The sequence below is a fragment of the Capricornis sumatraensis genome, chromosome 2 (assembly GCF_032405125.1).
Source record: "Capricornis sumatraensis isolate serow.1 chromosome 2, serow.2, whole genome shotgun sequence".
In the NCBI taxonomy this organism is placed as follows: domain Eukaryota; kingdom Metazoa; phylum Chordata; class Mammalia; order Artiodactyla; family Bovidae; genus Capricornis; species Capricornis sumatraensis.
In genome coordinates this window covers 135,374,074-135,399,743 of record NC_091070.1, presented here as the reverse complement: position 1 = coordinate 135,399,743, position 25,670 = coordinate 135,374,074, and the positions used below count along the sequence as shown (strand labels likewise).

Below are 25,670 nucleotides of genomic sequence, written 5' to 3'. Positions count from 1 at the left end.
TCACCCTGCTTATTTAACTTATATGCAGAATACATCATGAGAAATGCTGGGCTGGAAGAAGCACAAGCTGGAATCAAGATTGCCTGGAGAAATATCACTAACCTCAGATATACAGATGACACCACCCTTATGGCAGAAAGTGAAGAGGAATTAAAAAGCCTCTTGATGAAAGTGAAAGAGGAGAGTGAAAAAGTTGGCTTAAAGCTCAACATTCAGAAAACGAAGATCATGGCACCTGGTCCCATCACTTCATGGGAAATAGATGGGGAAACAGGGGAAACAGTGTCAGACTTTATTTTGGGGGGCTCCAAAATCACTGCAGATGGTGACTGCAGCCATGAAATTAAAAGATGCTTACTCCTTGGAAGGAAAGTCATGACCAACCTAGACAGCATATTGCAAAACAGAGACATTACTTTGCCAACAAAGGTCTGTCTAGTCAAGGTTATGGTTTTTCCAGTGATCATGTATGGATGCGAGAGTTGGACTGAAGAAAGCTGAGCACCAAAGAATTGATGCTTTTGTACTGTGGTGTTGGAGAAGACTCTTGAGAGTCCCTTGGACTGCAAGGAGATCCAACCAGTCCATTCTGAAGGAGATCAGCCTTGGGATTTCTTTGGAAGGACTGATGCTGAGGCTGAAACTCCAATACTCTGGCCACCTCATGCGAAGAGCTGACTCATTGGAAAAGACTCTGATGTTGGGAGGGATTGGGGGCAGGAGGAGAAGGGGACGACAGAGGATGAGATGGCTGGATAGCATCACTGACTCGATGGACGTAAGTCTGAGTGAACTCCGGGAGTTGGTGATGGGCAGGGAGGCCTGGCATGCTGCTATTCTTGGGGTCGCCAAGAGTTGGACACGACTGAGCGACTGAGCTGAACTGAACTGAACGGGGGTGGGTGGGGGGGGTGGAGCTCAGGATGGTCACTGTGTTCCTGAGGAAGTGGAGTGTCTCTCTGGCACAAGGGGGAGGATTTATACCATTGAGCAGGGCCATTTTAGCTCAGTCTGACCCAGACCAGTGGAGGGGAAGCAACAAGGACTCTTATCAGCATCCAGCCTTTTGGAGGGAGGTGCGTCAGGGTGGGCACTTGTCCTCTGAAAGTCCTTCAAAAGGTTTTGAAAACCTCTAAACATACTTAGGATTTGCCACCATTATTATCATTTGCTGTCTGGCTTCTGATTATTAATTCCTTTGTAGACTGTCGTAGGAATCTGGCTCAGGGGCAGGCCTGGCGTGGGATTGGGATGGGCGAAGAAGGTCAGTAATGCGCGAATTCTGTATCACTGGTGCGGAGGAGGGCGCTAGGTGGGGCCCACCTTCTTCGGTGCGGCTGGCGTCGCCACTTTAAGGCAGTGGCGGCGCGAGCAGGTCTATGGTAATGAGGCGCCGCCGCCGCCGCGGCCGTTCTGCAGAGCTCGCCCGCCCGCCAGGGAAGCGAGGGAGCGTGGGGCTGGGCTCGGGGCCGCGGCGATAGCAGCTGCGGCGGCGGGGACGCGGGGCACGAGCGGCCGGCGGGGGGCCGTCGGAGGCTCCCGGGGCCGGGCCGTGGTCCGGGTGCTCAGCTCCGGGAGAGCAGGTGGGCTATCCCGCGGGGGCGAGGGGCACTCAGAGGATCTCGGAGCGGCAGGGCCAAGGGCGCGCGGGCCCCGCGGGCGCCGCGGGCGCAGGTGGCGAGAGCCGGGTGTGCTAGTGGAAGCGCGGCGCCAGCCCGTGGTGGTCTGGGTGACCCGGCGTGGGCCCGACTTAGGGATCGGTGGGAGCCGGGGCGCGTGGGAGCGGGCAGCGCCGGGCTCCGGTGAGGCATCAAGGAGCAGGCCCCGCGGGGCGCAAAAGTAGCCCCCGGGGACTGGCGCCCCAGCCCGGGCATGAGGCGCGGCGGGGTCCGCAAGAGCGGGAGGAGGAGCCGCGGCCGCCGTTGACCCGGCCGGCCGGGAAGGGGGAGAGATGCGGAGCCCGGCGGCCCGTGCCCCACTTCCGACACCGCTGCCGCCGCTGCTGCTACTGCTGCTGCTGCCGCCAGTACTGGGAGACCAAGTGGGGCCCTGTCGCTCCCTGGGGCCCGGAGGACGCGGCTCCTCGGGGGCCTGCTCTCCCGTGGGCTGGCTCTGTCCAGCTTCATCCTCGAACCTCTGGCTCTACACCAGCCGCTGCAGGGATGCGGGGACGGAACTGACTGGCCACCTGGTGCCTCACCATGATGGTCTGAGGGTCTGGTGTCCAGAATCCGGGGCCCACATCCCCCTGCCACCCGCGCCGGATGGCTGCCCCTGGAGCTGTCGTCTTCTGGGCATAGGAGGCCACCTTTCCCCGCAGGGCAAGCTCACCCTGCCCCATGAGCACCTGTGCTTAAAAGCCCCACGGCTGAGATGCCAGTCCTGTAAGCTGGTGCAGGCCGCAGGTTTCAGGGCAGGGGACAGCTTAGCAGAAGAGTCCATGGGTGGACGTCGGAAGAGGAACGTGAATACCGCCCCCCAGTTTCAGCCCCCCAGCTACCAGGCCACAGTGCCGGAGAACCAGCCAGCAGGTACTCCTGTGGCATCTCTGCGGGCCATCGACCCAGATGAGGGCGAGGCAGGTCGACTGGAGTACACCATGGATGCCCTCTTCGATAGCCGCTCCAACCACTTCTTCTCTCTGGACCCGATCACTGGTGCAGTCACCACAGCCGAGGAGCTGGATCGTGAGACCAAGAGCACGCACGTCTTCAGGGTCACGGCGCAGGACCACGGCATGCCCCGACGCAGTGCCCTGGCCACGCTCACCATCTTGGTGACTGACACCAATGATCACGACCCTGTGTTTGAGCAGCAGGAGTACAAGGAGAGCCTCAGGGAAAACCTGGAAGTCGGCTATGAGGTGCTCACCGTCAGAGCCACAGATGGTGACGCCCCTCCCAATGCCAATATTCTATACCGCCTGGTGGAAGGGTCTGGGGGCAGCCCCTCTGAAGTCTTTGAGATTGACCCTCGCTCTGGTGTCATCCGAACCCGAGGCCCCGTGGATCGGGAAGAGGTGGAATCCTACCAGTTGACGGTGGAAGCGAGTGACCAGGGTCGGGACCCTGGTCCACGGACTGCCACAGCTGCCATTTTCCTGTCGGTGGAGGATGATAATGACAATGCCCCCCAGTTTAGTGAGAAGCGCTACGTGGTCCAGGTGCGGGAGGATGTGGCCCCAGGAGCCCCGGTCCTCCGGGTCACAGCCTCAGATAGAGACAAGGGCAGCAATGCTCTGGTGCACTACAGCATCATGAGTGGCAACGCGCGGGGACAGTTTTACTTAGATGCCCAGACTGGGGCTCTGGACGTGGTGAGCCCTCTTGACTATGAGACGACGAAGGAATATACCCTACGGGTTCGGGCACAGGACGGTGGCCGGCCCCCTCTCTCCAACGTCTCCGGCTTGGTGACAGTGCAGGTCTTGGATATCAATGACAATGCTCCCATCTTCGTCAGCACCCCCTTCCAGGCTACTGTTCTGGAGAGTGTCCCCTTAGGCTACCTGGTCCTCCATGTCCAGGCCATTGATGCTGATGCGGGTGACAATGCCCGCCTCGAATACCGCCTTGCAGGGGTTGGACACGACTTTCCCTTCACCATCAACAATGGCACAGGCTGGATCTCTGTGGCAGCTGAGCTGGACCGGGAAGAGGTTGATTTCTACAGCTTTGGAGTAGAAGCCCGCGACCATGGCACCCCAGCACTCACTGCCTCGGCCAGTGTCAGCGTGACCATCCTGGATGTCAATGACAACAACCCAACCTTCACCCAACCCGAGTACACGGTGCGGCTCAATGAGGATGCAGCTGTGGGCACCAGCGTGGTGACGGTGTCGGCCGTGGACCGAGATGCCCACAGTGTCATCACCTACCAGATCACCAGTGGCAACACCCGAAACCGCTTCTCCATCACCAGCCAGAGCGGTGGGGGGCTGGTATCCCTTGCCCTGCCATTGGACTACAAACTTGAGCGGCAGTATGTGCTGGCTGTTACTGCCTCCGATGGCACGAGGCAGGACACGGCACAAGTGGTCGTGAACGTCACTGATGCCAATACCCACCGCCCTGTCTTTCAGAGCTCCCACTACACGGTGAATATTAATGAGGACCGGCCAGCAGGCACCACAGTGGTGCTCATCAGCGCCACAGATGAGGACACGGGTGAGAATGCCCGCATCACCTACTTTATGGAAGACAGCATCCCCCAGTTCCGCATCGATGCGGACACAGGGGCAGTCACGACCCAGGCTGAGCTGGACTATGAGGACCAGGTGTCCTACACCCTGGCCATCACTGCCCGGGACAATGGCATTCCCCAGAAGTCCGACACCACCTACCTGGAGATCCTGGTGAATGACGTGAATGACAATGCCCCTCAGTTTCTGCGGGACTCCTACCAGGGCAGTGTCTACGAGGACGTGCCCCCCTTCACCAGCGTTCTGCAGATCTCAGCCACTGATCGTGACTCTGGCCTTAACGGCAGGGTCTTCTACACCTTCCAAGGGGGCAATGATGGAGATGGGGACTTTATCGTAGAGTCCACATCAGGCATTGTGAGAACACTGCGGAGGCTGGATCGTGAGAATGTGGCCCAGTACGTCTTGCGGGCATACGCAGTGGACAAGGGGATGCCTCCAGCCCGCACGCCCATGGACGTGACAGTCACAGTGTTGGATGTAAATGATAACCCACCTGTGTTTGAGCAGGATGAGTTTGATGTGTTTGTGGAAGAGAACAGTCCCATTGGGCTGGCGGTGGCCCGGGTCACAGCCACTGACCCTGATGAAGGCACCAATGCTCAGATCATGTACCAGATCGTGGAGGGCAACATCCCTGAGGTCTTCCAACTGGACATCTTCTCCGGAGAGTTGACCGCTCTGGTGGACTTGGATTACGAGGACCGGCCTGAATATGTCCTGGTCATCCAGGCCACGTCAGCTCCGCTGGTGAGCCGAGCTACAGTACACGTCCGCCTGCTCGACCGCAACGACAACCCACCAGTGCTGGGCAACTTCGAGATCCTTTTCAACAACTATGTCACCAACCGATCAAGCAGCTTCCCAGGGGGTGCCATTGGCCGGGTGCCTGCCCACGACCCTGACATCTCAGACAGCCTGACTTACAGCTTTGAGCGCGGGAATGAACTCAGCCTGGTCCTCCTCAACGCATCCACGGGCGAGCTGAGGCTGAGTCGGGCACTGGACAACAACCGACCTCTGGAGGCTGTCATGAGCGTGCTGGTGTCGGGTAAGGAAGGCCCTAGGCAACACTGGGATGGAGTTGGCCCTTGGGGGAGGGCCTGGGCGGCCTTCTGAGGAGGAACTGCTGACCCATCTCTCTACCTGGGACTGGCCTAGCGTTTGAGGGGTGCAAAGCAGCTGGGGACAGAGCCCGAGGAATCCTGGCAGCTGTGCGGGCCCTGCCTGCCACCCCAGGCTGGGCCGGGCTGCTTCAGTCGGCTGCCCTCTGCCTACCAGCCTGTGACGTGGTGGGGAAATGTCGTGAGGCTGTCTTCTCTGTGGCTGCTGAGAATTGTGGAAAAAGGCTCTGGGGTCTAAGAGACCTGGGGCGGGATGGAGGGAACTGTGGCCCAGAGCAGCGAGCCACCCCTTCACACCCGCCAGCCGCCTGCCCGCCGGCACGTCCCTGTGATCTCACACAGCTTCGGACAGAGCCGAGGCTGTCGGGGCACAGAGTTGCCCCCACGGGGTCAGGACCCTGCGGTTGGGCCCCTTCTGGCTCCCGGCTGAGCCACAGACCAGCTGAGGGGGACTTTGTCTAGGACATTCTTTTCCCTCCAGGCAGAAAGAGCCTGGCCTGGCTTCCCCCTTCAGAGCTCCCACAGGAAGTGAGGCCGGAGCTCATTGTCTCTGTCCAAACAGACCCCACTGTCAGAGGTGGTGGTTCGGGGTCCGGCTTGGGGGAGGGGCCGCAGCGGAGCCGGGGGCAGGCCACGGCACTCCTGGGCCCCCTGCCTCCCCGTGGCTGTCCTTAGACGCCAGGCCTTCCCACGGCCCGCGAGAGCCTGGGCTCAGGGGATGGGCTGTGGGGACCATGATGAGCCAGGGCGCTAGTGGCCTCTGAAGGCAGAGCCCCCAGATCCAGCGGCAGGGGCACAGAATCCTGGGGCGTGGGAGCCTGGCCAGGACCCAGGCCGGGCATTCCAGCTGCTTGGCCAAGCGCTCAGCCTGCAGACTCCTGGACAGAAGGGCTGGGGGAGGAGAGTCGGGGGGTGGGGGGGAGGGTGGGCAGCATTCTGTCTCTTCTGTCGGGAGCAGGGAGTGGACCACAGCGGCAGCAAGGAGCCGAGCCCCTTCCCTGGGCCTGGGAACAGCTGCGGCCCTTGTGAGCACTAACTGTTAGCTGTGCCTGGGGATGGGTGGGTCAGGGCACCCTCACTTAGACACATCAGAGAGGGGAGAAAGAGCCGCCTGGCGAGCCTCACTTCCACCCCAAGGAGTCCGGGGCAGGAGAGGAGTGAGGCGTGCAAGACACAGGGCGTGGCTTCAGCCCCCTCCTCATTCATAGTCCTTTTGGGACAGACAACCCCCCTCCCCAATCCTCAGGTGGCCATTGGAGCCAGGGCACGTGAGCTTTTAGAGGTCATGGACAGGCTCTGTGCCTCTGGAAGCTTCAGTTCCTCTCTAGGGGGAGGTGGTGGGGGCTGGAGCTCTGCTATCTCGTGTCCTTCTCTGTGCTGGGAAGCTGTGGGGAGGGCTGGAGGGGAAGGGCCTCTCCCTCCTGCCTCCCCCAGTCCACCCTAGGTGACCGAGGGACGTGGGCAGAGGAGGCCCCACCCAGCCTTCACGCTCCTACCCATGCAGAGCCCCAGACTTCGGCTCCCCTAGAATAGATGGGGAGGCCTTGGCTGGCCCTCCAGCCCAGCCCCACCCTTTCCCCTCAGCCCTGACCCTTGGAGGCAGTCACCACGGCAACCCCAAAGTCCGGGGCGGCTGGGGCGAGGGGGATCAGCTCCTGCTGCCCTTTGTCTCCCTCTCTTGCTCTTTGTCTCTTCTTTCTTTCCCGCGTCTGCCCGTGGGGGCCTTTCTGCACTGTCTCCTCTGTGGTCCTCTCCCCATCTCCTGTGTGACTCTCCTCCTTCGCCACTTTCTCCACTGCTGGCTCTTTTCCGGGGCCTTTGTCTTCCCCTGTTTGGTCTCTGTGTTTTTGCCTCTCCGATTTCCCCCTCTCTTGTTCCCTGGGACTTCAGCTGCCTTAGCATGGGCCGGGGGGCTCTCCCGAGGCCCAAATTCTCCTAACTCTGCCTCTTCCGAACTCTGCCTGGACACACAGCAGTGCCCGCTCATGGCCCACAACTCCCACTAGTGCATCTGCCAGGGCAAGGGCAGCTTGGCGTCTAATTCTGCCCCAGTCTGGGACTTGGCACTTTTCTAGGTGTGGCAGGCGAGGTTCTTGTCACAGAGGGTGTTTCCTGGGGTCAGGGCCCATCCCCACCCTCTTCTGCCCAGGAGGATGGCTCAGGCTGTGCACCCCCCACCCTGGTTCCCACCGTTGCCTTTGCACCTGAAGGGTGACCCAGGTCAAGGCAGGAGAAAGGAACAAAGAGGAAGGAGAGAGCGGTCCATTGACTGCTGGGATGGGGACAATAGCAGAAGGGGCAGGTGGCCACAGATGGTGGGCCAGATGGGAAGCAGCGGACACCCTGGGTGAGGGGTGCAGGCGGGGCTTGGGCCGGCAGGGGGGCAACACCGGGAGGGGTGCGCGTTCCCAGGGCTGACGGTGGAGAGGTTTCTCTTGCCTGCCCCGCCCCTCCCTGGTCAGTTAGGAGGACTCTGTGGACTCTGGGCTCCTTCCTGCTGAGGGACTCTCACACCAAGGAATCACTGGGCACCAGGTACACAAGGGCCCTGGGCTGGCTCCAGAACTAAGTGCAGGGGGCTCTGAAAGAGGGAGGAAAGTAGAGCCTGAGGTCATAAATCTGGGCAGGCTCCCTGGAAAAGGTGAGTTTAGGGTGGGCTAGGAAACTAGGAGGAGTGTGGGCTGGTGGCTGGATAGTCCAGGTAGGAAGGAGCAGTTTGTTCAGCAGCAGTCAAGAAAAGGAGGAGCAGAGGTGAGTGATGACAACAGGCTTGCTGGTGAGAGCAGGCGGGCCTCACATTCTCAAGCAGTGAGGCAGGAGGGCAGGTGGGCAGGGGGCCGAGGACACGGCTCAGATGTGTCTGGCTTCAGCCTTCCTAGTTGCTGGTGCAGTCAGCCACCTCAAGGTGCTATGACATAGAAGCAGAAGAATCTATTCCCAGATCCCTTTCCTACACCCAGGAGTGTGCGCGTGCGTGCTTAGTTGCTAATCATGTCCAAATCTTTTCGACCCTATGGACTGTAGCCTGCCAGGCTCCTCTGTCCATGGGATTCTCCAGGCAAGAATCCTGGAGTGGGTTGACATGCTCTTCTCCAGAGGATCTTCCCAACCCAGGGATCAAACCCTCATTTTGTGCATTACAGATGGATTCTTCACCAACTGAGCCACTGTGGAAGCCCTCTCCTACCTCTGTCCCACCCGAGAAACACTACCTCCTGCCTCGTTCCTGCTAGGATGTCCTTTTAAATTACTACTTGGGCCTCCCTGCAGTGTTTTAAAGACCATTTCTTCATTATGGAGATCAAATAGATTCTCATGACCATCTGACTGAACACTTACTATGCGTAGAACATTGTAGTAAATAAACAATAAGAATATCGCTTATAGCCCAACCAGGCCATTTCCCTCACCGCTTGGCCTCCAGCTTTCATTTTGAGCTGAATGCAATCCATTGCCATGTGTTTGTGCACTCAGGTGCGCCCAGTATTTCTGGGCTTAGTGTGTGTGGGTGGGGTGAGACACCAGAGTGTTAGTACTTAGCTGTTTATAAGTGAGTGTGTGGCCCGGGGGTGTGGCAGGCACTGGATTTAATGCCATGAGCCAAGTGGGTGATGAGTAGCTGGAGGTCTAGACCAGAAGGAGACGTCAGCTCAGTGGGGCTCTGTCTGGGGCTCAGGGTGGAGAGCTACCCAGGCCTTTCTATCTCTGGCCCCCAGAACCCCACAACATCAGGGCAGTGGGTGGTGCTGCCACTGGTAAGGTGGCTCAGCTAGATTTCCTGGGGTAGGGCCCCCCAGGCTACCCTCAGCAACTCAGAGAGTTGGGCGGGAAGAATGCTTTGTGTGGGACGTTGCCATGGGGATAGCGGGCCTGTGCCCAAGCAGCCACGGGGCTTAGTGGGAGGGGGACTGGGTGGCCCACTGACCCAGTTCACCCTCCATTCTCTACTGCAATGGGGGAGGGGGAACACAGCCAGAGTCAGGTTTGTAGAGGTGTTGAGATATAGAGGCTGAGGGGGCAGGAGGATTATATTTGTGGGTCTCTCATGGTGCTCTGGGCCCTCTAGGGAGGTAAGAAAAAGGCAAAATAAGATTCTCTTATTGATATAAAAAAAAAAAACAAAACAAAGATTCTCGTGCCGGGAAGCACCTGGTCTGGTGTTGATGTAAGGGAGCAGACCCATCCGTGGCTTGGGGCAGGGAAAGATGCACGAACATTAAAAGATGTGTCCGTGCTTTTCAACGGGCTTCCCTGGTGGCTCAGACCACCAAGAATCCACCTGCAATGCAGTAGTCCTGGGTTCAATCCCTGGGTGGGAAAGATCCTCTGGAGAAGAGAAGGGCAGCCCACTGCAGTATTCTTGCCTAGGAAATCCCATGGACAGGGGAGCCTGGTGGGCTACAGTCTATGGAGTTGCAAAGAGTTGACAGGACCCAGCAATTAATGCACACACACGCTTTGCAGCAGAAGGTTTCTGGAAAGTATGCAAACAGAACTTCTGGAAATCAATCCCCCTGAGTGCTGCTGGGGGCTGAGCCCTCCTGGAGTGACTCTTTCTCAGGTGAGGCACACAATGTCCTAAGGGCTCTTTTATGCCAGTTAGAAAAGAGCCTTTCTTGGCAACTGGGCAGTTCAGGAGTGTGCGAGCAGGGTTCCAGCCCACACTCATGCCCGCCTCCGGGTGCTTGTACCCGGAGCCAGATTTATGGCTTGGGACCCCTGCCTCCCTGGGTGCTGACCATCTGGCCTCCCCACAGACGGCGTGCACAGCGTGACCGCTCAGTGCTCCCTGCGCGTCACCATCATCACCGACGAGATGCTCACGCACAGCATCACGCTGCGACTGGAAGACATGTCGCCCGAGCGCTTCCTGTCGCCCCTACTGGGTCTCTTCATCCAGGCTGTGGCCGCCACGCTGGCCACACCCCCAGACCACGTGGTGATCTTCAACGTGCAGCGGGACACCGATGCCCCCGGCAGCCACATCCTCAACGTGAGCCTGTCGGTGGGCCAGCCGCCGGGGCCCGGGGGCGGGCCACCCTTCCTGCCCTCCGAGGACCTGCAGGAGCGCCTGTATCTCAACCGCAGCCTGCTCACTGCCATCTCGGCACAGCGCGTACTGCCCTTCGACGACAATATCTGCCTGCGTGAGCCCTGCGAGAACTACATGCGCTGCGTGTCCGTGCTCCGCTTTGACTCCTCCGCGCCCTTCATCGCCTCCTCCTCCGTGCTCTTCCGGCCCATCCACCCGGTGGGGGGACTGCGCTGCCGCTGCCCGCCTGGCTTCACCGGCGACTACTGCGAGACCGAGGTGGACCTCTGCTACTCACGGCCCTGCGGCCCCCACGGACGCTGCCGCAGCCGCGAGGGCGGCTACACCTGCCTCTGCCGCGACGGCTACACCGGTGAGCCCTCGCGGAGGGAGGAGAAGGCCTGAGGGCGGTCCTGGGGGTGGTGAAGCCTGCAGCGCCAGCACAATCAAGGGAAGAACCGGGTAACCTCTTTCTCCTGAGGGAATGTACAGGGTGCAATGGCCATTCACAAGTCCCACTTGCTCTTTCACAATCACCTGTTGAGGAAGGAAGAGGGGACCCTTGTTTCTCTGTCCCCAACCCGCCCCCACCCCCAGATGGTGTAACTGAGGTCAGGGCTGGCACTGGGGCCAGTCGGCTTGCGCGTTTGTATCCCAGCTTTGACAAGAGCGGCTGGGTGACCTTGGGCAAGTTACTTAACCGCTCTGTGGGGTAGAATTTTTAAATGGGTGATGAATCTACTCCCATGACAAGGTGGTTGTGAGGATTAATTAAATTTAATACGGGTAAGAGAGCTGGCCTGTGGGAAGTGCTGGCTGTGATTTAGGGAAATACTGAGTGAGATCAGGTGACTTGCCCCAGGTCTCACCTGGATTAGAGGTGAGGCTGGGCCTAGTACATGCAGTCTCCGAACTGATGAGTGAGTTGCCTTTCAGAGCCGCAGCAGGTGCTTTTCTCCCCAGGTGTTGAGGGGAGGCACAGAAGAGCGGGGGAGACTGGTGGGGTTCAGGTGTGGGGATGGGGACTTTCAGATCATCTGCGTGACGTGGAGTCCACCCTTGCTCACGTGTGTAAAGCAGGGCCTGACCAAGAGGCCTGTTGGCCTATCTCCAGGGGTCTTTACACATCCTGTCCCCAGACTCCCCCTGGGATCTCGCTGCCTCTGCTTCGTGCTCCGGACCCCTCCCTGCAGCCTCCTGCTTTCCCTCAGGAAATCCCCTGCTCTCCATGCCTTTCCTTCCCAGGGGCCGTAGGCCTTGCTCCCTCTCCCCCAGAGCCATGCCCACGCTCTTGGCCAGCCGTGGTAGGCCAGCCTTGCTGCCTCCCCTGCTGCATCTTCCTGCCCAGAACTTGCCAGACTTGACTCCTCTCAGCTGCTGCTGTGGGTAGGGGGGAGCAGAGGGGTGGGCTTGGGGGAGGGGAGGGAAGTCTTTGTCCAAGAGGATGGGGTAGGGGGGTGCTTAGAGTAGGCGAACAACAGTTTCCATGGAAACTAGAGCCAGTCACTAGGCACTGGAGCTGAGAACCTATCTCTAGAATCTGGGAATGGGGAGGGAGAGAAAAGGGTGGATTTTGCCATCTGATGTTGGAATTTTCAGCTCCTCTGTTTCAGCTCCCAAGGCTCAGTTCCCTACTGTCTCAGCATCTCTCAAGTGCACAGAGGTCCTCAGTCTGAACACGAGGGCTCGGGGCGGGAGTCCCTTGGCCCGTTTCTGGAGAGTCCCCAGCTTCCCACCCACACCATCCCATAACTCCGACAAATCCAAGTGGAAGCCTGGTCTCATCCCCAGGGAGGGAAGCTGATCTTGGTGCCTGTGAGGGACAAAAGCGCCAGTGTGGGGTGGGGGTTGCTACCACCCCTTGTGCTGTCCTGCAGGCCCTCTCCTCCACAGGCATGCCCCCTGATGGGGCCAGAACACCCCCATACTTGCTGGGTAACCCTCACACCAAAGGCCACTAGGACTCAGACCTTGTGATCAGGGACCTCACAGGCCTGTGCTCTTAAGGCCCAAACAGGGGCATGGAAGGGACTGGAAGCCTCTGGGAACTTGGAGGACAGCCATATATGGGACTGTGGTGAGGATGCCCAGAGTGCCAAGCAGGGCATCAGAGGAGCCAGGGTTTCACAGAGCTCAGAGGGATGAGCACGGGAGAGGAGGTGGGGATGCTGGAGGGATGCGGAGTGTCATAGCAGTCATGGGAGACCACAGAGGGATCACTGGGCGCGAAGGAGTCCCAGTTTCCCAGGCACCTGGTGCTCACCTGCCTGACTTCTTGTCCAGGTGAGCACTGCGAAGTGAGTGCCCGCTCGGGCCGCTGCACCCCAGGTGTCTGCAAGAACGGGGGCACCTGTGTTAACCTGCTGGTGGGCGGCTTCAAGTGCGATTGCCCCTCCGGAGACTTCGAGAAGCCCTTCTGCCAGGTGACCACGCGCAGCTTCCCTGCCCGCTCCTTCATCACCTTCCGGGGCCTGCGCCAGCGCTTCCACTTCACCCTGGCCCTCTCGTGAGTGCCTGGGCACTTGGAATAGGGGCCAGGGACAGCCTGGGGGGCCTCCTATTCTGTGGACGAGGTGGGAAGTCAGGTGGTGATGCTGTGTGGCGGGGCGGGGGAGGGGGAGGGAGTTGTTGGCAGAGCCAGGCCTGTACTTTGAGTTGCCCTGTACCCTTGCCTGGCAGGCCCCTCACCCACCAGGGCCACCTACACTCCTCCCAACCCACCCTCAAGGGTGGGAGCCAGGATGCCAGGGTCGTGCCGCTAGTCCTGGTTTGTGCTCATCTTCCACGCTCTAGCCATGTGGCCCACAGCCTCCACCCAGGAGTCAGCCCTCAGGAGATTTCTGAGTAGGACCAGGGCTGGTTAGGTGGCTGGGGTGCTGGCATCCAGGTGGGTGCCCCATTCCCTGCCCCCTCCCTTACTCCCACTCAGGTTTGCCACCAAGGAGCGTGACGGGCTGCTGCTGTACAACGGGCGCTTCAATGAGAAGCATGACTTCGTGGCCCTCGAGGTGATCCAGGAGCAGGTCCAGCTCACCTTCTCTGCAGGTGATCCCGCGGCCCCGCATCCTCGCCCATCTCCCGGAGTCCCTGTGCCTCTCCGCCCTTGACCCCGAGTCACACACTCTCCCAGCCAAACCTGGGCGCAGCCCAACAACGAGCGCCCTGTCCCCATTCCCAGCCCTCAGCTGGTGTCTCAGCTCACCTGGGTCCTTTCCTCAGGGGAGTCGACCACCACCGTGTCCCCCTTCGTGCCCGGAGGGGTCAGTGACGGCCAGTGGCACACGGTGCATCTGAAGTACTACAATAAGGTGGGTGTGGGAGGGGTCACGGGGGGAGAGGGTCCTGTCCTGGGCTCAGATGCTCTCCCAGACCTGGGTGGCACTGCCTTGCTGGGGGCTGGTCGTGGTATGTCTGGCTGAACGGGGAGGAAGGGAGGGGTGGAACTTGCTGCCTCGCTGGGCATTCCCATCCTGCTAGGTGGTACAGACACTTCCTATTCTGCTAGGTACAAACGCAAGTGGACATTGAGGAAGGTAAATGGTCATGTGAGCACACATCTGTGTGCATGTGTCCATGTGTATACCACACATGTATGCGTGTATAGCAGTACACAAAGGGAGTGTGTATGTGCTGGGGTTTTCCTGCCTGCTGGCCCATGAGTGGCCCTGGCCCACTCTTTCCCCTCTCTGCCCTTCCCTGTCCACAGCCACTCTTGGGTCAGACGGGGCTCCCGCAGGGCCCATCCGAGCAGAAGGTGGCTGTGGTGACCGTGGATGGCTGTGACACAGGGGTAGCCCTGCGCTTTGGAGCTATGCTGGGCAACTACTCCTGTGCTGCCCAGGGCACTCAGGGTGGCAGCAAGAAGTAAGGAGGGGGGAGGGCTGGGGGTGCAGCGAGGTGTGGAGCCACACAGGGAGGGAGGGCTGTAAGGGGGGACTTTGGGCGCCCTGAAATGGGAACCAGTTCCTTTCCCTCATCTGGCTTCCCTTTGCCCCTGCTCAGCCTTCTGCACGGGGGCTGGGTTGGGGCAGAGCCAGGAAGTCTGGGGGATTCGAGCTAGCCTTGGGCAGCAGTCTGATAGAGCAGCTCCAGGGTGGGCCTCCCCTTCCCCTGGCTGCTCAGCAGGGCCCCTAGGAGAAGGAAGAGCTGGAAGCACCCCACTTACCCTTGTGTCTTGGCTGTTTCCCCGCCCCCCCCCCCGACCCCACCTGCCAGGTCTCTGGACCTGACAGGGCCCCTGCTGCTGGGTGGGGTGCCTGACCTGCCCGAGAGCTTCCCTGTCCGCACCCGGCAGTTTGTGGGCTGCATGAGGGACCTGCAGGTGGACAGCCGCCACGTCGACATGGCCGACTTCATTGCCAACAACGGCACCATGCCTGGTATGGGAGGCGGGGCAGGCTGAATGCAGAGAGGTGGGGTGTGCCTGGTGTGGGGGCCCCTGGGAGTGGGGGGCTCAGAGCCCCCTCTAGCCACTGCCACAGGTCTTCTGTCGGGAGCCTCTGCCTGAGCACCCTTCTCTCTACTCTAGGGTGCCCTGCCAAGAAGAACGTGTGTGACAGCAACACTTGCCACAACGGGGGCACCTGTGTGAACCAGTGGGATGCGTTCAGCTGCGAGTGTCCTCTGGGCTTTGGGGGCAAGAGCTGTGCCCAGGGTAGGTATGGGGGCAGCTGTCAGAGGTTGGGGCCTGGGAGCTGTCAGCAGTGCTCGGAACCCCAGCAGGGTCGGGCCAGGCCCTGGGCAGGGCCCAGCTAAGCTTGGCTGTGGGTGGAAAAGCGTGTCTGGGCAGCGCCCTGAGAGGGTTAGCACGGGAGACAAAGGGCCCAGTCACAGGCAGGCCTGGGCACAGAGTGGGGTGGACCCGGAGCAGGTAGATGCTCTGGAGGGCGGGGCAGCTGGGGAGCCTGGGCACTAGGAGGGGCAGTACCCTGCCTCCCACTGCGCTACCTCCGCTGAACATCATACCCCCTGGGGCACTCGGCCACTCCGCCCCTCAGAATCTGCCTCTATCTGCCTGCCCAGAGATGGCCAACCCGCAGCGCTTCCTGGGCAGCAGCCTGCTGGCCTGGCATGGCCTCTCACTGCCCATCTCCCAGCCCTGGCACCTCAGCCTCATGTTTCGCACACGCCAGGCCGACGGCGTCCTGCTCCAGGCTGTCACCAGGGGGCGCAGCACCATCACTCTGCAGGTGATGCAGGGAAGGGTGGGGCTGGCGGGCCCTGGCACGGGTTATTGGTCAGATCTGGCTGGGCGGGGTCTTTCCCAGGAGAGAAAAGGCAGCTGGGTTCCTTTGGTGGATCACTGCTGCCATCTCTCGGGCCCACAGGAAATAATGCCTTTTCCTCCCTGGCCTCAGCTGGGCAGCAGGATGGGTTTGGTGGTCCAGGAAGGACAGTGGGCTGGAAGATGAGCTGATCAAGGCAGTCTGCTGACCCTCTTTTCTTCTGGTGCCAGCTTCGGGAGGGCCGCTTGGTGCTGAGCGTGGAGGGCACAGGGCTCCAGGCCTCGTCTCTCCAGCTGGAGCCAGGCCGGGCCAATGATGGTGACTGGCACCATGCACAGCTGGCGTTGGGAGCCAGTGGAGGCCCTGGCCACGCCATCCTGTCCTTTGACTATGGGCAGCAGTGGGCAGAGGGCAACCTGGGCCCCCGGCTGCACGGGCTACACCTGAGCAACATTACCGTCGGGGGTGTTCCAGGGCCGGCCAGTGGTGTGGCCCGAGGCTTCCGGGGCTGTTTGCAGGTAAGCCTCCTGCTCTGCTTTCTCACCACCAACACTGAGAAGCCCATTCCACAAAGGGCCAATACCACTATCCTCTCCCTCCCAGGGTGTTCGGGTCAGTGAGACGCCTGAGGGCATCAGCAGTCTGGATCCCAGCCGTGGGGAGAGCATCAACGTGGAGCCAGGCTGCAGCCTGCCAGACCCCTGTGACTCGAACCCATGTCCTGCCAATAGCTACTGCAGTGACGACTGGGACAGCTATTCCTGCAGCTGTGATCCAGGTAGGCCAGGGGTCCAGGGAAATGGGACAGGTCAGCAGGTGTGGAACGAGGGTGGGGGCTCATTCTGGCTTTGCCATGTGACCTGGGGCTAGTCACCTCACCCCTCTGAGCCTCTCATCCTGCACTGCAGAGCCACAGCCAACTGGTATAGCTGCTCAGAATAGAAGGAGGTGAATGAAGGCAGCTTTGAAGAAAATGCCAGGGGAAGGTGGAGACTGAGCCTCTCTTGTCCTTCTGGTTGGTCCCAGGTTACTATGGTGACAACTGCACTAATGTGTGTGACCTGAACCCATGCGAGCATCAGTCCATGTGTACCCGAAAGCCCAGTGCTCCCCATGGCTATACCTGCGAGTGTCCCCCCAGTTACCTTGGGCCATACTGTGAGACCAGGTAATGTGGATCCGTGCAGGCAGCTGGGGCCACTGCTGATGTCCACTGTGTCCCTCAGAGCCCTGGGAGCCTGGCTGGGCCACGGCTGGGGTAGAAAGGGCCACACATGGCTACAGGGTGGCTGAAGGAGCTCATTCCTCCCTGGTCCATTCTCTGCAGGATTGACCAACCTTGTCCCCGAGGCTGGTGGGGACACCCCACATGCGGCCCATGCAACTGCGATGTCAGCAAAGGCTTCGATCCAGACTGCAACAAGACAAGTGGCGAGTGCCACTGCAAGGTGACTGCCCCGACCCAAGCCTGCACAGCAACTGCCTCGGCTGCTATTCTGTACTTCCTGGGCCCTTGGAGGGGTGGGCAGTGGAAGAAGCCTCCCCACAGAGCGCTGAGGGCTATGTGCCTTTGATCCACTGGGGCGGGCCAGTGGTTATTTGTCCTTGTGTGTCTTGGGGTGCAGAGGGGGCCAGGACTTAATCAGTGAGCTCCGGGCCAGCTGTACTGGTTGTTTGCAGCCCATTCTAATTGATTGGTGTCTCACTGGTGGGTTAAACTCCAAATCATGACCAGTTAATAAATACTTTGAATGTACCATTCTTGGGGGTCAGGGAACCTCTCTCCAGAGGGGCCAAAGTGAGAGGATCCATGAGCACCCAGGGAAGAGAGCTTGAGCCAGCAACCCTGTGTCCCTTCTCCCTCTCAGGAGAACCACTACCGGCCCCCTGGCAGCCCCGCCTGCCTCCTATGTGACTGCTACCCCACGGGCTCTCTGTCCCGAGTCTGTGACCCTGAGGAGGGCCAGTGTCCATGCAAGCCAGGCGTCATTGGGCGCCAGTGTGATCGCTGTGACAACCCTTTTGCTGAGGTTACCACCAACGGCTGTGAAGGTAGGGCTCTCAAGATGGGTGGGTGGCCCTCCCCACTGTGTGCCAGGCCCCAGTGTCCCAGGGAGGCCAGGAGCCGGGACGGGTTGCAGACCTGAGGCTGCCTTGGGAGGGCTGGGGAGCCCGGCCATTGCTGTAGGGGGACAACTGCTCCTGAGTGATGGTGTGCTTCCTTGCAGTGAATTACGACAGCTGCCCGAGGGCCATCGAGGCTGGGATCTGGTGGCCCCGTACCCGCTTTGGACTGCCTGCCGCTGCCCCCTGTCCCAAAGGCTCCTTCGGTAGGTGCTGGAGGCCCAGAACACGGAACAGAGAACTTGGCCTTTGTCAGTAGAGTGGGGTGGGGAGTCCCTGGCTGCAGATCCCGCGACCCCCAACTTCTGGCCTCCAGGTCTGGGGGATTCCATGTCCCATGCTTCCTTGGCTCAATGCTCCCGTGCTTCCAAGTTTGCCTAGATGAAAGGTGTCTACATTTTGGACTCGTAACAAAAGTGCTGAAAACCTGCAGCATGCCTGGCACAGGACTGGGTACTAGAGGTTCAGAGATGAGTCCCAGGTTGCTATCCTCAACTCACCACCTCGTACTGGAGTTATGCCACCAGAGAGATGGCCTGGCGAGCAGGGCACATGGGCTGCTGTCCCAGGGGAGCTGCAGGATGCAGGCTGGCTCTGGCCCTTGGATTGACCATGAGCAGAGATCAGAAGCAGAGTGTGTGGCAGAAAGTTCAAGGTGGTGGCCGGAGTAGGGCAGCCGAGTCCGGGGGCTCAGGGAGGCCACATGCCCCGCACTCCTGCAGCCCTCCTGTGGGTTGGTCTCGCGGAGGTTTTGGCTCTGGGGCTCCGCACACACTGGGGCACCGGACAGCAGGGCCCTTGTCTGCTAGTCTCCTGTCTCTGGTCCACGGGGGCTGGCCCTGGCAGAACTCAGCAAGGTCTCTCCCTGAGGCCTGCCCTCCTGGCTGCCTTCCCCCAGGGACTGCTGTGCGCCACTGTGACGAGCACAGAGGGTGGCTTCCCCCAAACCTCTTCAACTGCACATCGGTCACCTTCTCAGAGCTGAAGGGATTTGTAAGTGAACCGTCTCCTCTCTATCTCCTTGCCCCTCACCCCGTCTTCACCCAGGATGACTTGCCCGCCTTCCCAGTTTTAGGAAAGGGGACTCCAACAACTCCAGCTCCTGCCTCCGGGGGCCCCTGCCCAGAGGCTTCCTCTCCCCTTCCCGAGTCCTTTTACTCTGGAGTTCCAGTTCTCCCCTCTGGGAACCTTGCTTTCCCCTTCCTGTGCTGACCCCCCTGCCTGTCTTGGTCCCAGGCTGAGCGGCTGCAGAGAAACGAGTCAGGCCTGGATTCCGGGCGCTCCCAGCGGCTGGCCCTGCTCCTGCGCAATGCTACCCAACACACGGCTGGCTACTTTGGCAGTGACGTCAAGGTGGCCTACCAGCTGGCCACGCGGCTGCTGGCCCACGAGAGTGCCCAGCGAGGCTTTGGGCTGTCCGCCACACAGGATGTGCACTTCACCGAGGTGGGGCTCAGAGTGGGCAGGGAAGGTGGGGTGGGAGGAGGTCATGGTGAGTGAGCCCACTCCTGGTAACTTTGGGGCAGAGTCTGGGGCACTCCTCTCTCTGCTTTTAGGGAGCTCCCAGCCAGCATAAGGCCTCCATGAGACCCCCTGAGGCATGGCCCAGCACATGCGTCATTTAGAGCACCTCTTCCCGACCCTTCTTAAAGCAGGGTATCCATAGAGAATAATGTTTGTATGAGGACCCGGTCTGACCAGGCTCACCAGAGGAGGGGCCCTCCCCACTGGCCCAGGACAGGGAGGAACCCGCATCAAATAATCTGTGTGGGCATAGGCACAGGCCCTGGGAAGCTGTTAGAGACAGAGGAGGAAGGATTAGTGGGCAGGGCATGGTGGGGGGCGGGGGCAGGGCTGGTCTAGGGTGGGCTGGTAGGGACGAGGAGTGAGGCAGTGGGCACAGCCTGCTGTGAACGTGCCCACCCTAGAATCTGCTGCGCGTGGGCAGCGCCCTCCTGGATGCAGCCAACAAGCGGCACTGGGAGCTGATCCAGCAGACGGAGGGTGGCACCGCCTGGCTGCTGCAGCACTATGAGGCCTATGCCAGCGCTCTGGCCCAGAACATGCGGCACACCTACCTGAGCCCCTTCACCATCGTCACGCCCAACATTGGTGAGGCTGCCGGCGGGCCGGAGAGGGTGTGTGCAGGGCCGTGCCAGGGGCCTGCCCTCCTCACCTAGGGTCTGACCTGTGCCCTCTCCATAGTCATCTCTGTCGTTCGCTTGGACAAGGGGAACTTTGCTGGGGCCAAGCTGCCCCGCTATGAGGCACTGCGGGGGGAGCGGCCCCCAGACCTGGAGACAACGGTCATCCTGCCTGAGTCTGTCTTCAGAGGTCAGTGGGGGCTGAGGGGTGGGTCAGGGGGCCAGGCTGGGGTGTCTGTGAAGGACCCAGCTGAGAAGACAATGTCCCGATCCCAGAAACACCCCCTGTGGTCAGACCCGCGGGCCCCGGAGAGCCCCAGGAGCTGGAGGAGCTGGCTCGGCGGCAGCGGCGGCACCCGGAGCTGAGCCAGGGTGAGGCGGTGGCCAGCGTCATCATCTACCGCACCCTGGCCGGGCTGCTGCCCCATAACTACGACCCAGACAAGCGCAGCCTGAGGTGAGCGGCCAGGGAGACGAGTGGGTGGGGGTGCCAGTCAGTGGGTGAGCCACAGAGAGGGACCAGGGGTGGCAGCATCTCAGAGAGATAAGAAGGGTCCTTCAGTCACACAGGGCTTCCCAGGTGGCACTAGTGGTAAAGAACCCACCTGCAGATGCAGGAGACATAAGAGATGCGGGTTCCATCCCTGGGTTGAGAAGGTCCCCTGGAGGAGGACATGGCAACCCACTCCGGTAGTCTTGCCTGGAGAATCCCATGGACAGAGGAGCCTGGCAGGCTACAGAGTCGTACATAGTCGTACAGAGTCGGGCATGACTAAAGCGACTTAGTATGCGTGCATGCCACTCACGCGAATACCGTGGTGACTGTGTGCCTGCCTGGCCAGAGTTCCCAAACGCCCCGTCATCAACACACCCGTGGTGAGCATCAGCGTCCATGACGACGAGGAGCTCCTGCCCCGTGCTTTGGACAAGCCCGTCACGGTGCAGTTCCGGCTGCTGGAGACCGAGGAGCGCACCAAACCCATCTGTGTCTTCTGGAACCACTCAATCCTGTGAGCCTGCACTGCCCAGTGCCCCAGGCCCCAGTGCACCACCCCCTCCTGTCTCCTGACCCTGCCTCCCTCACACAGGGTCAGTGGCACTGGTGGCTGGTCAGCCCGAGGCTGTGAAGTTGTCTTCCGCAACGAGAGCCATGTCAGCTGCCAGTGCAACCACATGACGAGCTTCGCCGTGCTCATGGACGTGTCTCGGCGCGAGGTTGGGCCCGCAGGGCTGGGGGTGGGAGCCCAGGGCTCTGGACTGGGTGCTCAGACCCTGCCCTTCCTAATCTCCCTGTTTCTCTGCCACCTGGCCCCCTACAGAATGGGGAGATCCTGCCACTGAAGACGCTGACATACGTGGCCCTCGGGGTCACCCTGGCCGCCCTCCTGCTCACTTTCCTCTTCCTTGCTGTCCTGCGCACGCTGCGCTCCAACCAGCATGGCATCCGGCGGAACCTGACAGCCGCCCTGGGCCTGGCTCAGCTGGTCTTCCTCCTGGGAATCAACCAGGCTGACCTCCCTGTAAGATGTTCCTCCTCACAGAAACCCCCAGTGACCCCTGCTCTCATGGTCCCACGTCAGTCCTCCCCAGCGTTCCCCTCAATCCCTGCTTCTGCAGCCCTGAGGGGTAAAGAGCTAGCCTGGGGCCTAGCGCATGGCTTGCACCGCTCCAGCTCCCCCTGGTTCCCCGGCGCACCCTAGAGGTACCTTCCTATGGCCCAGACTCCCCGCTGGAGCAGCGTCCAGCACCCAGGCCCTCCTCTCCAGTCTGGTGAGAGCAGAGCCCACAGCCTGGGTGTGGCCTGGGCACTGACCGGGCGCGGCCTGGGCCCTCAGTTTGCCTGCACAGTCATTGCCATCCTGCTGCACTTCCTGTACCTCTGCGCCTTCTCCTGGGCTCTGCTGGAGGCCTTGCACCTGTACCGGGCGCTCACCGAGGTGCGCGATGTCAACGCCGGCCCCATGCGATTCTACTACATGCTGGGCTGGGGTGTGCCTGCCTTCATCACAGGTACCCCCCGCCCCCAGCCCAGGTCTTGAGGTCTACATCCCTAGGGCCTCGGTGCACCTTTATGCCACCTTCTCCCACGAACATCCCAGGCCCGGAGGCCCCACATCCCTATGCCCCGGGCCAAGTTCTCCACAAGCGTCCCTCTCATTTAACTCGGTGCCTGGGAGCCCCACCCAGGGAGAGGGTCCCCTAGGCTGGAGAGGATGGCATGGACAGAGGGTGGACAGAACCCTTCCTCCCCTGCACCTGGCCCTTGGAGCCCACTTGTCCGCTTGACTGATTCCCAAGTCCCTTGACCACCCCTCCCCGCCGCTGTCACCGCCCTCCCAGGTCTAGCTGTGGGCCTGGACCCGGAGGGCTATGGGAACCCCGACTTCTGCTGGCTCTCCATCTACGACACACTCATATGGAGTTTCACCGGCCCCGTGGCCTTTGCGGTCTCGGTAAATGCTAGAGAGTGCCTGGGGGTGGGGCGGAGCAGGCCAAGCGTGACCTCACGTTCCCCTTGAGGAATGGTGGAGGTGTCCCTGGGGGTGGGATGGAAGCCGTCTGTGTCCCGACGATCCCCCCTCACACCCCCTCCTCCCCTGCCAGATGAGTGTCTTCCTGTACATCCTGGCGGCCCGCGCTTCCTGTGCTGCCCAGCGGCAGGGCTTTGAGAAGAAAGGCCCTGTGTGAGTATGGGCTGGGGGTGCCTGGGCGGTGGGCGGGCACCAGCGTGGGAGGCCCTGCAGCCAGACTCACAGCGCCCCCGTCCCCAGCTCGGGGCTGCGGCCCTCCTTCGCCGTCCTACTGCTGCTGAGCGCCACGTGGCTGCTGGCACTGCTGTCTGTCAACAGTGACACCCTCCTCTTCCACCACCTCTTCGCTGCCTCCAATTGTGTCCAGGTACCAGCCCGGGCCCTGCCCCGTGGGAAGCCGCTGGAGTTCTGTGTGGTGGGGAGCGTGACTAGGAGGTCCGTTAATCAGCACTTACAGTTGCTGCTTCCTGCCTGTCAGGGCCCCTTCATCTTCCTCTCCTACGTGGTGCTTAGCAAGGAGGTCCGGAAAGCCCTCAAGTTTGCCTGCAGCCGCAAGCCCAGCCCTGACCCTGCTCTGACCACCAAGTCCACCCTGACCTCGGTGAGGGAGCCAGGGGTCCGGGAGGTGGAGGAGTTGTGGGGAGTATGAGGTAGGGGAGAGGCCAGGAGGCCCAAGGAGACCATCCTCTGTGCTTTTTGTCCCACTTTTTCTCCATCCTTACATCCTTTCCTGAAAGGAAGAAGGGGTAGTGAGATGGTATGTGTGGCCTGGGAGGAGGGGGCATGGTTGGGGGTGGGGGAGGGGGATGCTGAGTTGAGAGAGATGGGAGTGGAGCATGGGAGAATGTGGCCAAGACAGGTAATCAGTCATAAATGCCCCACACCTGAGAGTCCCTGTGTGTCTTGGTAAATCTGTGTCTCCCAGGATGCTCTCAGGAGGGCCATCTTTTGCTAACAACCCCTGTTAGACAGCCGAGTCCAGGGTATTTGGGAGACATAGAACTGGCTCAGCTACGGCAGAGCTGCAGCTGCCACCAGGCCCTGAAGTGGGGGGCAGCAGGGGCGTGGTGCCCCTCTCTCCAGTCCTTGGTACACAGTGGGGAGAATTTAGGGCAAGCTCCCTCAGCCCTTCCACTTCCCAGCCTGGCCACCCCGTCCCACTCCCCAACATACTGACCTGTTTCCCATGTAGTCCTACAACTGCCCCAGCCCCTACGGGGATGGAAGGCTGTACCAGCCCTATGGAGACTCAGCCGGCTCCCTGCACAGTGCCAGCCGCTCGGGCAAGAGTCAGCCCAGCTACATCCCCTTCTTGCTGAGGTGAGGCCTGGCAAGGTGGGGTGGGGGGTGGCGGGCTGGGGAGCGAGGAAGGGCACCAGGCCTGCTGACCCAGGCCGGGTGGCTAGGAGTTGGGTAGCACACACCGTGGCTGACACAGTGGCAGCTTGAACCTAGAAGTGGTGAGGGACATGGGACAGGAACAGGAAAACCCAGGACAGACAAGAGAATGAGACACAGGTGAGGACCAGGCAGATGCCGCCAGGGTGTCTTGTCTTCTTAGGGAGGAGTCCACGCTGAACCCCAGCCAAGGGCCCCCTGGCCTGGGGGACCCCGGTGGCCTGTTCCTGGAAGGTCAAAACCAGCAGCATGGTGAGGACGGAATCTCCTGATGGCCAGTGGCGGGTGGAGGCCCAGCCACCCGGCTTTTACTGAGGGTGGGTGGTGGCGGATGGGCTGTTGTGATCTCTCCCCCACCTGCTAGATCCAGACACAGATTCCGACAGTGACCTGTCCCTGGAGGATGACCAGAGCGGCTCCTATGCATCTACCCACTCATCAGACAGCGAGGAGGAGGAAGAGGAAGAGGAGAGGGAGGCAGCCTTCCCTGGAGAACCGGGCTGGGACAGCCTGCTGGGGCCTGGGGCCGAGAGACTGCCCCTGCACAGTACCCCTAAGGGTGGGCCAGTGCAGGGCTGTGGCCTCTGGGGGCAGTGGGAGGGCAGAGGGGCTGGGATTTCTGGGAGGTGAGACTAGGGTGGTGATTCTCCTGACTGCCTTCTCTGGGCCTTATCTACTTCCTCTGTCCACCAGATGGGGGCCTGGGGCCCGGGAAGGTCCCCTGGCCAGGAGACTTTGGGACCACAGCAAAAGAAGGCTGTGGCAACGGGGCCTCTGAGGAGCGGCCACGAGAGAATGGAGATGCCCTGACTTGGGAGGGCTCCCTGGGCCCCCTTCCAGGCCCTTCTGCCCAGCCTCACAAAGGTGAGTGGGGTATGCGCAGCAGCATGCTCCCCATCAGCAGCCCCCCACCTCACACCAGCCTGTGGCCAGCGGGCGTGCTCCTTCCACCTGCCCTTCATGGAGCCCACCCTCTGGCCCACAGGTATCCTCAAGAAGAAGTGTCTGCCCACCATCAGTGAGAAGAGCAGTCTCCTCCGGCTACCCCCCGAGCAAGGCACCATGTCTTCCCGGGGCTCCTCAGCCAGTGAGGGCAGCCGGGGTGGGCCCCCTCCCCGCCCTCCCCCACGGCAGAGTCTCCAGGAGCAGCTGAATGGGGTCATGCCCATTGCCATGAGCATCAAGGCGGGCACAGTGGATGAGGACTCCTCAGGCTCCGAGTGAGTGTGGCTGGGTGGGCGGATCAGGGTGCAGCCCCGCCGAGGCCCTGCCTCCAGACCTCCCCCAGGCCACCCTGGTTGGCAGCAGACTGTGGTCCGGGGCCCTTCAGGCCACATGCCCACAGACATGGTGCCCCACAGGGTCGGCCCAGCCCGGCGTCGGGTAGAGTGGGGGAGGGCAGAGGGCTGGGGTTGCTTTTCTGCTTCCTTCTTTGGGGAAAGCTTCTCCCTGTCTCCTCTGCTCTGACTAACCCTCTGTCTGCCTTGTCTGTCACTTTGCTTTCCTGCCTCTCCAGATTTCTCTTCTTTAACTTCCTGCATTAACCCTGGGCCGTGGTTCCTACACCCTGAGGCTCCCTTACCTTCCCCAGCTGCACTCATGCCCCCACTCCTGTCTTGTGCTTTATCCTGCCCCTGCTCCCCCGCCTGCCTGCCTGCAGCAGCGACGAAACGTCCATCTGAGGAGCCTGGGCCTTGCCGGGAGGGGCACCCACCCCACCCCAGGCCATCTAGTGCCAACTCCCTTCCCCATCATCCCCCTCACTGCACTTTGGACCCCTGGGGCCAACATCTCCAAGACAAAGTTTTTCAGAAAAGAGGAAAAAAAAAAAAAGATTTAAAAAAGGATCTCCACTCTTCATGACTTCAGGGATTAATTTTTTTTATACGCT

At 60.9% G+C, this 25,670-nt stretch overlaps 1 protein-coding gene across 1 annotated transcript; it reads left to right on the top strand.

The window, feature by feature from the left end:
- Positions 1–1,951: 1,951 nt before the first annotated feature.
- On the top strand, positions 1,952–25,323 carry CELSR2 (cadherin EGF LAG seven-pass G-type receptor 2). Its single transcript, XM_068964909.1, has 34 exons — positions 1,952–5,252; positions 10,083–10,730; positions 12,641–12,863; positions 13,287–13,402; positions 13,577–13,665; positions 14,064–14,221; positions 14,573–14,736; positions 14,886–15,011; positions 15,380–15,546; positions 15,813–16,100; positions 16,186–16,360; positions 16,609–16,750; positions 16,910–17,030; positions 17,451–17,634; positions 17,811–17,912; positions 18,605–18,699; positions 18,943–19,152; positions 19,635–19,818; positions 19,912–20,040; positions 20,127–20,307; positions 20,693–20,860; positions 20,939–21,065; positions 21,170–21,370; positions 21,686–21,860; positions 22,191–22,303; positions 22,455–22,534; positions 22,622–22,748; positions 22,860–22,982; positions 23,574–23,701; positions 23,943–24,031; positions 24,144–24,338; positions 24,473–24,643; positions 24,765–24,999; positions 25,296–25,323. The coding sequence occupies exons 1-34, from the start codon at positions 1,952–1,954 to the stop codon at positions 25,321–25,323; spliced, it is 8,763 nt and encodes a 2,920-aa protein (XP_068821010.1).
- The last annotated feature ends 347 nt before the right edge of the window (positions 25,324–25,670 follow it).

Excerpts from the sequence above, each read along its gene's own strand:
- CELSR2 (XM_068964909.1), top strand. The coding sequence starts at position 1,952 with ATGCGGAGCCCGGCGGCCCGTGCCCCACTTCCGACACCGCTGCCGCCG. Across the intron at positions 14,737-14,885 it reads CAACAACGGCACCATGCCTG|GGTGCCCTGCCAAGAAGAAC; the intron begins GTATGGGAGGCG and ends TCTCTACTCTAG. Across the intron at positions 15,012-15,379 it reads GGGCAAGAGCTGTGCCCAGG|AGATGGCCAACCCGCAGCGC; the intron begins GTAGGTATGGGG and ends CTGCCTGCCCAG.